Source organism: Schistocerca gregaria, chromosome 9 (genome assembly GCF_023897955.1).
Source record: "Schistocerca gregaria isolate iqSchGreg1 chromosome 9, iqSchGreg1.2, whole genome shotgun sequence".
NCBI classification, from domain to species: domain Eukaryota; kingdom Metazoa; phylum Arthropoda; class Insecta; order Orthoptera; family Acrididae; genus Schistocerca; species Schistocerca gregaria.
In genome coordinates this window covers 155,853,652-155,865,907 of record NC_064928.1, presented here as the reverse complement: position 1 = coordinate 155,865,907, position 12,256 = coordinate 155,853,652, and the positions used below count along the sequence as shown (strand labels likewise).

At 41.6% G+C, this 12,256-nt stretch overlaps 1 protein-coding gene across 1 annotated transcript in view; it reads right to left on the bottom strand.

Annotated features, from left to right (window-relative positions):
- Nucleotides 1-12,256, bottom strand: part of LOC126292278 (E3 ubiquitin-protein ligase UHRF1-like) — a 66,382-nt gene that overhangs the window by 21,103 nt on the left and 33,023 nt on the right. Inside the window, exons 6-8 of the mRNA XM_049986185.1 lie at nt 6,586-6,772; nt 715-943; nt 1-133 (exon numbers count right to left, since the gene is read on the bottom strand). The exon at nt 1-133 is cut by the window's left edge and continues 79 nt beyond it. Coding sequence (XP_049842142.1) covers nt 1-133; nt 715-943; nt 6,586-6,772 — 549 coding nt within the window. The remainder of the gene's footprint in view (nt 134-714; nt 944-6,585; nt 6,773-12,256) is intronic.

Below are 12,256 nucleotides of genomic sequence, written 5' to 3'. Positions count from 1 at the left end.
CGGTGTACCAAAAGCTATCTCCAAAATCCTCATCATCTTCGTATCCTCCACTCAGTACAATGCTGAAGGCACCCACGTCCTCGCGTCCATGAATACCACTGACAGGCGGTCTGTGAACTCCAGCTTCAGACGCCTGCCGGACAGGTAGCAAAACTGTTAGTACAAATGAGACAAACCCCACCTGTAAACCTACATACCAAACCAATTTATTTTATTAGCCATCTGATGTATTTAAGTTGATACATGTTGTATCATTACATATAGGCCTTGACATTTTGATTATACAATAACAATTTTCTACAACTTAGTGCATTTATAGCTTAGATTACAGTATAACACATTTATGACACTGTACTGTGTATTCAGTGATTTTTCCCAGTACATGAATACTTCCCTTATATTTTAAAAAAATTGCATACATACATTTTTATTGTTTGTTGAATTGGACAATGGTCACTTATCATATTTTTCAGTATTCTTTGCAATACCAAGTAAATTCATTTACAGAATAAAATGAATTTTTCTCCAGTATTTCTCTAACTGTGTTCTTAAAAATATTAATATTATTTATTTTTTCTGATACTGTTTGGAAGGCAACTGAATTGGTACATTCCCATACATGTAATACTTCTCTAATATAACTACATACCCAACCAATTACTTCAATAATTGAAACTATATACCAAACCAATGACTTCGTATAGTTTGACAAACCTGTATCCGGAACTTCCAGCATGTTCCTACTTCCACACCCGGTATGGGTCCAAAGTGGTGAGGCGGCACTATGGTACATCTTTTGGAGAGCCCAACATTTGCCATCCCCTTGCCCCATTTAGTGTAACCACTTTTCACCCAGACCGAATTTTCCTTCTTCTTGCTAGCTTTGAGCTTATGTCCAGCTCTGACGATTTCATTTTCATCATTTTTGCAATCGGGACAGAACCTAAACCAACAACAGTTTTGCGTCCAATGACATTCATAATAACCAAATTCATTACAAAGTTTACACAATACGACTACAGTCAAATGTTATGCAGCCAGGTGCCAAATTCTTAATGAAGATGTGCGATGACAAATATTATATGCTTAATTATTAAGGCATTTATCTCTCTGCATGGCCAGCCTGTAGTATTATCAAGGACATCATGCCATTTAAAACTTTTCCCACTCCATCAGGCTGGCTGGTACAGCAACGTATGAAGATTATTTTTGAAGCAAAGCAGTCTTGGTTGCTATGATTATTGTTTAATAATTTTAGGGTATCAGTAGTTTTCTTTGCTGTTATGCCTATTTTACAACATAACAGAAAACTAAATCCGATAGTTGACTAAAAAGGTGAAATATTTCCTTAAACAATAATTATTGCAATAAAGTCTGCTGTTCTTCAAAATAATCAGAAAACTGGTTTCTACTTTCAAATGATTATATAAAAACTGCGGTGCATACATAGCATCTGCACTTAAAAAATACCCCCTTCCCCTTTTTCAGGAAATCTCGCATAGCGTAAAATGCATAACCAGCAAGATCTGAAAGTACTATGCAACAAAGTAATCAAAGATGTCCGTACGTAGATTTTGCTTCCTTGGTAATCCACAGCCTGCCAAGTCTTTAATAAAAGAATACGCTGTCCATTGTAGACTGTATTGTGCTTTATTAAAATCATGCTATTAGCTGATTTTGGCTGTTAGCCATTATCAAGCATGTTTACTATTTCATGCATTACATATTGTTCTCATCACATTCTTTTACATCACATACATAAAATGAGAAGTCACACTACATCATAACATACTCTTAAGTGCTGCAGCCAGATTATGTGATGTCCCGTGGGGCTGTAGAAGGGAGATAAATGTATTTTGTAGGGGGCACATTGTGCTCATGTGGAAGCGATCTAGATGGTTGTAAAACAATAAACTATATTAAAAACAAAGATTCCAAGACTTACCAAGCGGGAAAGCGCCGTCAGACAGGCACAATGAACAAAACACACACAGAGAATTACTAGCTTTCGCAACCGATGGTTGCTTCTTCAGGAAGGAGAGGGAAAGACGAAAGGATGTGGGTTTTAAGGGAGAGGGTAAGGAGTCATTCCAATCCTGGGAGCGGAAAGACTTCCCTTAGGGGGAAAAAAAGGACAGGTGTACACTCGCGCGCACGCGCGCACGCACGCACGCACGCACACACACACACACACACACACACACACACACACACATCCATCCGCACATACACAGACACAAGCAGACATATTTAAAGGCAAAGAGTAAGGGCAGAGATGTCAGTCAAGGCGGAAGTACAGAGGCAAAGAAGTTGTTGAAAAACAGGTGAGGTATGAGCGGCGGTAACTTGAAATTAGCGGAGGTTGAGGCCTGGCGGATATCGAGAAGAGAGGATATACTGAATGGCGAGTTACCCTCTCCCTTAAAACCCACATCCTTTCGTCTTTCCCTCTCCTTCCTGAAGAAGCAACCATCGGTTGCGAAAGCTAGTAATTCTCTGTGTGTGTTTGTGTGTTTTGTTCATTGTGCCTGTCTGCCGGCGCTTTCCCGCTTGGTAAGTCTTGAAATCATTGTTTATAATATATTTTTACCATGTGGAAGTTTCTTTTTATTTTATTTAAAACAATAAACTGGTAGTCAAGATCACAGGAATTCTTTTTATTCCATGATTACCGGTTTTGGCGAAACTAAAGCCACCATCATCGGATCTTAGGACACATACACGTTACAACTTCAAGGCAGACAATGGTGATATTAATAGTTGCCTGTAACATGCAGGCCTTACAAAATTGTCATATGTAGCACATAGGTGCCCAAGAGAGATGACATAAATTTTAAGTGTCTCCATCACAAACAAGCGCAAGATTTAGTTTCACCGAAACCGGTTATCATGGAATAAAAAGAATTCCTGCGATCTTGGCTACCAGTTTATTGTTTTACAGAGATACATTTAGCTGTAAACAATGAAAAGAACAAGAACAACAACATGAAAAGGGCATAGCCCAAGTAATCCTAGACTGTAGCTGAGCGATCCTACACAGCTGCCGAGTGTGTGTGTGTGTGTGTGTGTGTGTGTGTGTGTGTGTGTGTGTGTGTGTGTGTTTTAGCGCTTCTGAAGGACTTTCTGCCCAAAAGCTAAAAGTTTCGCAGTCATTGTGTGTGTGTCTGCAACTCAACACCACATCATGTGATTAATAGCAATATATCCTTTTCACATGGCTGTAATAAAAAAAAATGGCTTGATTCACCAGGGTGAGATATGCAAATGCCTGCAAATTTTGCACCCCTGTATTTCTGGGAGGCGGCGGCATAAGCTGACTGATACATAGTCAATACCTACGACTAAACGGTGGAAAGATAATGAAATAATTCAAGTGGAAGATGAGAGATTGCTACAGCAGTCTAGCCTACTGTAACAGTGTGCAGTTGTATGGGTTTTATGGGTTGAGGGATTGACCACAGAGAGCATTTGTCATGAAATGTGTTTGTACATGGTTGTATTCCACAAAAAACCGCATTTAACTTTATATTGGAATTCAACAAAGGATGAAGAAGGGTGAGCACAAAGTGTTGTTCACACGGGTCCCCACAAAACATTATTCGTAAGAGGTAGAATTTTTGTACAGTTAGTGCACATTGTGCCTGCCCCCAACCCCTCCCCCTCCTGTTGACCCCAGAACACAAACGAAACAGAATAATATGCCTAGTTATGCATTTTGTTTAACTCTCTTATCAATCAAAATATTTAAGCAAGTATGGTTTTTTCTTTAAAGAAATGATGTACTTTTTAACAACATTTGAGTGGCACTGAAAATTTGATTACAGTCATATAAGACTTGTTACTGTAGGTATTGATACTTTTAGTAATAATTAGCTATTGAGGAGCAAACATGTCAAGCCCTTCAATTATAACCTCGTTTTCACGGAAGGTGTTGACTCAAACATGAGAAAGTATACACATTTGCAATAATTTTCTTAAACTTCATCACACACTATATCTACACTTCACCACATCCTATATGTATCTCGTACACAGTAGGGCCGAGAGAAAATGTTTGACATTGTAGTCCAAATCACGAATAACTGTTCACACGTCGAGGTACAGATGGGGATGGCATTGTTGAAGATTCCAAGCAACAGTTGCGGTACGTGCATTTGCATACTTTCCACTTGAAATAAGTGTATATCCTGCAGATTGTGTCTCTTGCTTGTGCAGAATTTATCACTTATCACCACCATTATCGATAACAACTCGCAACAAGTGAAATAGAAATCCACTAAACAACTCGCTATAGTCACGTTTAGTGCTTGCATTAGCTACAGCATTCAGGGCAGTGAGCTCACATTACCAAACGCTCATTGGTTATTGGAGTATGCATGATGTAGGTGCGCAGAACAAGCCAAAACTCTACCGCCATCGTTCACGGCTCCAATTATAGCAGTGTAACAGAAAGCACTCGGCCGAGTTTGCTGCGAAACAGCTAGTTCCGGCCATCTTGCCTTTCAATTTGGCCATATTTCTTGGATACTTTTCAAGAGCTTCTGAATTCAGTTTCTTTTAAAAAACGTACATCAGGCCATTTAAAAATTGATAATTGTGTGATTGTCTTCACTGATAAAAGAGTCAGTGGGATTAAATGTACATCAAAATTACATGTCCCACCATATACTAGCATTCGCTAAAAACAAAGCTTCGGAACTTTGAGAAGTTTGTGAAATATGAAGTATTACAAGTCACCTCAGTAATGATCACTACTTAGTGCACAAATTGCACCCACACCGAAGTTGTGATTCATATTTGCTTTTCCACATTGAATTATTTCATAGCCATGACTGGTGCAAGCAAGTCTATCTCCGACTATACGGAAGTCTTATAAATGAGGCTTCCAAGCAGTGGCATAACTACAGTATGGCACCTGGTGCACTTGCCCTGGGCACCAATTACAGAGGCGGTGGGGAGGTGGGAATCAGTTTATGTGAAAAACATGAGGAAGGACAGAAGAAAAATGGAAGCAGTAGCAGGGAGAAGATGAAAGAGACAAAGAGAAAAGATTGGAGGGCACTTATAGGCAAAGGAGTAAAAAAAAATCGAGAAAAGATTCAGACTGGACTGTGCTGAGCAAGACCTACCTCTCATTGGTACGGAGACAGCTGTGTCTCATTTTTGAGTAACAGATAGTGTCATACATGTTATGCCAATTGAAATGACACAAAGTGCAAAGGTTATATTCTGCACCCCCCCCCCCCCCCTTCTTTCATGTCTATGTCTGTTAAAGTAAAGCTGTCATCAATGTGAAGATTGTTTTGACCACCACAGTGCTTTTCAAGGCATGGTCCTGTTGGAGATCATAGGCTGTTGCCTTCCTCCAATCTTTAAACTGACTGACACAGTTATATAGTGACCTACACTTTAATTGAATTCTGAATCACAGTGTCAGTCATTGCTTTTTGCATCAACAAACACTGCCAGAGGTGACAGTAGTGATAAGCGACTTTGAACTGATCACCAAAGAAACAATGAAAAAGTAAACATTATTATTTCAAGCAATGAGACTGTCCTATTTTGAACTGTACCCCACAAAATTAATTATTGAAATGTGTACCTTTTACTTAATTGTGAAAGTCATGTTGATCTCAATGAACAGGTTAAGCAGCAATGAGGATTAAAGAAAACATGGCAAAATGTTGAAAGAGGGAACAAAATTTGTCCTAGGCACCAGTTACCTTACTTCTGTCACTGTCCCTGAGGAGCACCAAAGTTATGAAGCGAATACAGGGAGCCTGGGAGAGTTGCTCACCTTCATGTATATACGTTTTCCCACTTGCTGGACCAATGATCTCAAACACTGCATGATGTTCTAGTGAGCCATTGCCTAGAAACTATATTTCTTCACACATATTCAGTAAAACTTTTTCCTGGGATTGAACCAGTTAACCTTTGAGCAAGATCACGTTTCTCAGAGTCTATAGCACGAAAGAGGAGTGCACAGCCCAAACAAACCAGCCATCAGAGATTTATTTTTATTTATATATCTTGATTCATCTAGGATCATCTCACAATGATATAGGAATTGTCACAGTTACACAATGCAAATCAACAAAATACACAACGAACAGAATACATAATATGCTTTATGAGGACAGTACTGGTGATCTATGAGGAAAGCACTTCCAGTGGTATAGGTGATAATATCAGGTATGCAATCTATGTGGGCTGCCTACTGCTCTTAACATAAGAGTTAAACACCAGATGGATTTTCTTCCACGAAAAATGTAAGCACAACACTCCTGTTTCCATTTATATTGCGATGGGTCAGCTGATACAATCTACAGCAGAGAAGATGGAGAAAAGAATCTAGATTAGCCATGGGAACTGTCTGCCATTAGTACTACAGATGCTCTCTCTTGTGCATCTTTCAGTACCCAGAAAGACTATTATGAACATAATTTGGGAATGGGCAATTATGCAAAAGACCATAACTGTTACACATATTGAATATTTTCACTCTTAGTGGCAAGAATGGCTCAACTTACTGGATTTCTTCCCCCAGTTGGATTACCACAAAATAAGAAAAATCTTTCTTACCATTCATCCACATCTGGGATTTCTTCCAGAGGAGGTGTAAGGCACCATATGTGATACGGTGAATCACATTCATCACACATGATTTGCTTGGACGGCTCATTTTTCTTCCCACATACTTGACAACTGCACGATTTACACCTCTTGAGAGGATTGTCATTGCACTTGTCACAGAGTGCAGGAACAGGGCCTAGAAAGAAACCGTACTATTAACACCGAGTGGATATAAATAAGAACAGTAGGGCAGAACTCCAGTCATATAAGAAAATAACTACAACAAAATATATGGAAGTTAAGCATGTTACTGCAATTGAGTAACACAAAGCTACCACATGCAACTCATTAGTGCTGTAATGCACTAATACCATTCACATGAGGGAGACAAATGAACTTTTGACACTGACCAGCCAAACTTCAGGAAGGCTACTAGCTATTCACAGATAAGAGAGCACATGATTAAATGTTTCCCTCTGTTATTCACAAGCTGTGGCAACAATTTCTAATGAAAGTTTTCACATCCAGATGATACATCCATACATGCAAGAGTTTGTAAAGCCAATATTAAAGGTTGGATTTTCCCAATTATGCTTCATTTATTAGACTACCTCATTATACAACTAGTTTCTGTTTCTTAAGCCATTACTGAGTGTTTCACAATATAAAAAAGCGTACAACATTACTGCCATGAAATAGAAACAATGGTGTGGATGCACATTAACAGAAAAAGATGCCATAAGAATGAAAATGGTAGCATAATCACACATTCATTCTGCTTTACAAATTTTACTGTTCTTAAATTGGAAAGTAAAGAATGAAACTGAGAAATAACTAACAATTACAGAGATATACGACGGTATATAGGCGAGTGTATACAAAGAGAAAAAGCTAATAAAATTAATAAAAAATGGAAATTACCAGAAGATATGGTGTAAGAAAACAAAACTGAAAAAAAAAAAATTCACTCACTTTATACACAATATAAATAACCCTAATCATCAAAATGGAATTGCTACTTTGGTACATATCCTCTAAAGCTTTTAGTTCATCCTTAGTTTTATTCATTGTGTCAGTGTTTTTCTGTTACGTCACATTCATACCAATGTGTTTGCATTTTATGGTGGTAACATTGTGCGCTTCTTTTTTATACAGCTAAAAACTTAATAAAGACTTAAAATGCTTTGTCTAGTTGTTGAACTAAGAACATTGCCAAAGAAATACCGCCTTAGCAGAAAAATACCACATTGATTCAATACATTTAGGGCTGTAATGATTGCTATGTAAAAGATACATGCTGCACGAAGTGTACCTCCTAAGAGGTCTGGTACATTTTCTATTGTGTTTCAAGGAACATTAATGTAAACAAATGTTTTTGTGTGTGCAGCTGATAAAATGGTTCTAAATTATTCATGTGTGGTATTTGGTTTAATGATATACACTCCTGGAAATTGAAATAAGAACACCGTGAATTCATTGTCCCAGGAAGGGGAAACTTTATTGACACATTCCTGGGGTCAGATACATCACATGATCACACTGACAGAACCACAGGCACATAGACACAGGCAACAGAGCATGCACAATGTCGGCACTAGTACAGTGTATATCCACCTTTCGCAGCAATGCAGGCTGCTATTCTCCCATGGAGACGATCGTAGAGATGCTGGATGTAGTCCTGTGGAACGGCTTGCCATGCCATTTCCACCTGGCGCCTCAGTTGGACCAGCGTTCATGCTGGACGTGCAGACCGCGTGAGACGACGCTTCATCCAGTCCCAAACATGCTCAATGGGGGACAGATCCGGAGATCTTGCTGGCCAGGGTAGTTGACTTACACCTTCTAGAGCACGTTGGGTGGCACGGGATACATGCGGACGTGCATTGTCCTGTTGGAACAGCAAGTTCCCTTGCCGGTCTAGGAATGGTAGAACGATGGGTTCGATGACGGTTTGGATGTACCGTGCACTATTCAGTGTCCCCTCGACGATCACCAGAGGTGTAAAGCCAGTGTAGGAGATAGCTCCCCACACCATGATGCCGGGTGTTGGCCCTGTGTGCCTCGGTTGTATGCAGTCCTGATTGTGGCGCTCACCTGCACGGCGCCAAACACGCATACGACCATCATTGGCACCAAGGCAGAAGCGACTCTCATCGCTGAAGACGACACGTCTCCATTCGTCCCTCCATTCACGCCTGTCGTGACACCACTGGAGGCGGGCTGCACGATGTTGGGGCGTGAGCGGAAGACGGCCTAACGGTATGCGGGACCGTAGCCCAGCTCATGGAGACGGTTGCGAATGGTCCTCGCCGATACCCCAGGAGCAACAGTGTCCCTAATTTGCTGGGAAGTGGCGGTGCGGTCCCCTACGGCACTGCGTAGGATCCCACGGTCTTGGCGTGCATCCGTGCGTCGCTGCGCTCCGGTCCCAGGTCGATGGGCACGTGCACCTTCTGCCGACCACTGGCGACAACATCGATGTACTGTGGAGACCTCACGCCCCACGTGTTGAGCAATTCGGCGGAACGTCCACCCGGCCACCCGCATGCCCACTATACGCCCTCGCTCAAAGTCCGTCAACTGCACATACGGTTCACGTCCACGCTGTCGCGGCATGCTACCAGTGTTAAAGACTGCGATGGAGCTCCGTATGCCACGGCAAACTGGCTGACACTGACGGCGGCGGTGCACAAATGCTGCGCAGCTAGCGCCATTCGACGGCCAACACCGCGGTTCCTGGTGTGTCCGCTGTGCCGTGCGTGTGATCATTGCTTGTACAGCCCTCTCGCAGTGTCCGGAGCAAGTATGGTGGGTCTGACACACCGGTGTCAATGTGTTCTTTTTTCCATTTCCAGGAGTGTATTATGTCAAGAAAGAAGGAAAAAGCACGAAAAATGCCACCAGCAATTGCACAGCGTAGCAGGTAAGACAGCACAGCTTGGGCTGCTCCAATAGAAAGGGAAGGAAAGGCATATGGAAGCTGAAACATTAGGCTGTCCCATGAAATAAAAACAGACAGCAAAAGATCGATAAACATTTGTTCCTTATCTCCTTGCCCGACTTGGCCTTCCTTCCCTGTCTTGAATGCCAGATTGCATTGTGGTGAAGCTGAGCACCACTTGGCCGCTGCTATAGTACTGACTAACCTTCGTGTTCTGTTCTAAGGGCAGTCCGTACAGAGAAAAACTCTAAGACATCAATTTGCAAGGTGTTTCGTTATAAGTCCATTTACCAAGTGCAAGAGCATCACAGAGATGCTAATCAAATATCAGAGGCTTTGTGTATCACAGAGAGATTTACTGTATAAACTCTCAGAGATTATGTCCCATGACGTTTGGCAACACATTATTTCATCCGACACACATTCTGTTAAATGACCATAAGGTAGACTTTGCACCAGTCATCCTTCTTGTGTACAATTTGCAACAGGAAAGGTAATGGGCAGCAACTGCAGTTGACCACAGTTGCCACCGAAATGACGTGTAAAGACACGAGACTAGACAGATGGACTCTGTACAGTAAAGCAGGTCACTTGTGGCAATATGGCGTTCACCAGACATTGCTGCCTGCCTGTCAAGGTGATTACTTAAACCATGAGACATTAAGACATGTAGCATACACGGCTTTCACAGCTAATAATAATAATGTCGTGTGACGAGGGCCTCCTGTCGGGTAGACCACTCGCCTAGTGCAAGTCTTTCAATTTGACGCCACTTCGGCGACTGGCGCGTCGATGGGGATGAAATGATGATGATTAGGACAACACAACACCCAGTCCCTGAGCGCAAAAAAATCTCCGACCCAGACGGGAATCGAACCTGGGCCCTGAGGATTGACAGTCTGTCGCGCTGACCACTCAGCTACCGGGGGCGGACACTTTCACAGCTGCAACACCATAACAGGTGCATATGAATACTGGCTGCCTGGCCAGGCTGGAGATCGATTGCATTGGTGACTCACCGAGTTGTCAACAGTCATCGAGTTGTTGCCTTGAGGTCCATGTCCTCTGCCAATGGGGTCCAGCCACTGCCCGACAGACCAGTCTATGAGCCAACAGGTGATTGCCAGCACTAGCCAGATGCAGGTCCAGGTTTTCTATCAGGTGCATCGTGTCATCTCACAACAGGTCGACAGCCAGCAAGTGCCATCTGGTGTCAAGCTTTGCTGTGCCTGCAGCCGAGCCTGCATCACTGGCTGCCTTGCTAGCACAGTAACACCACCAGTAGGCTGCAGAAACCCCTCGTGTAACACACCAGTCATGAATGCCTCGGGATGTAAGGTCGCTCTGTGACTGGGATGTGATGAGCTTAACAGCTACTGACAACACTCATGACCGAGAGCAGAGAGATTGACACTTTACCACGCAGCACAACCAGGATGCTGTGGATCGAGACCAGGCTGCACCCTATGGCAAGCGCATGCACCTGCAGCTCGTTTGAACAGTAAGAGTTTTCTCGCACGTCACCTGTCTTGCTGCAGTCACCTAACTTCCCCGACTGCCTCCTGTTGTCTTCGCCAATCTGTCAAACTCAAAATGCTACCCAAACACAATCATGACAACTACAAGAACGGCTCTTCACCTATCCAGAGTGGTCACTGCACACCATGCCATTAAAATTACTTGTACCCTAATAATGTGTATTAACATTTTATGTATGTGCAGTACTGCTTCACAGATTTATCATGCTCCAAATAAATATTATTGTGTAGCAATAAACTATTATTCTTTGTTCTGAACCTCAATTGTTATCTATGTTTGGATGTTTTCTTTGTTTAGAACCGTAGTTTCACGTTTCATTTACACCTTTGATATATTCTACACTATTAACTTTCACTATATTTCATAACATTATAGATTTGATATTTCTGATTTTATCTTTTTCCTCCCAGATTTATGAAATACATTTTTCTCTTATCTAGTTGAAGAGTTGCTTACACTGTAAATGGCAAAGGAAACACAAAAGCTACCTCAAATCAAGAACTGTAAACACTAACATAACAAGATGCGAAAAGCATTTACATCTGGTAATCTGTAGCAAAGCAAATAAAATAAAAAAGATAGGAAGAACAGCATCAAAGATGTAAATACCTCAGACACGAGGATCCAGGTAGCACATCCTAATGCAAGCGAGAAAGAAAGAAGTCCAGTAGGTAAATGAACTTTTTGACTCACCAGCAAAATGTAATTGTTAAGTGCATATTATTTTTATATTACATACAATGTATTTAATAATAAAGTACACACAGTGCAAGAAAGAAGTTAGTTTTAGTTGCTCAGGCAGTACAGGAATTGAAAAACTAGTCACTTAGTAAGGAGGACTGCAATGGTTGTGCTTATGAATAACTATGTCGTTAGATTAAAATATTATTAAAAGGACATATTACTACTCACTGTATAGCAGAGGTGCTGAGACGCAGACAGGCAGAATCTAGTCACATCTGCTGTCCCTATGTGCAAGTCAGTATCTCAGCAATATGGGGATTATTATACTGTTGTTGTTTTGGTCTTCAGTCCTGAGACTGGTTAGATGCAGCTCTCCATGCTACTCTATCCTGTGCAAGCTTCTTCATCTCCCAGTACTTACTGCAACCTACATCCTTCTGAATCTGCTTAGTGTATTCATCTCTTGGTCTCCCTCTACGATTTTTACCCTCCACGCTGCCCTCCAATACTAAACTG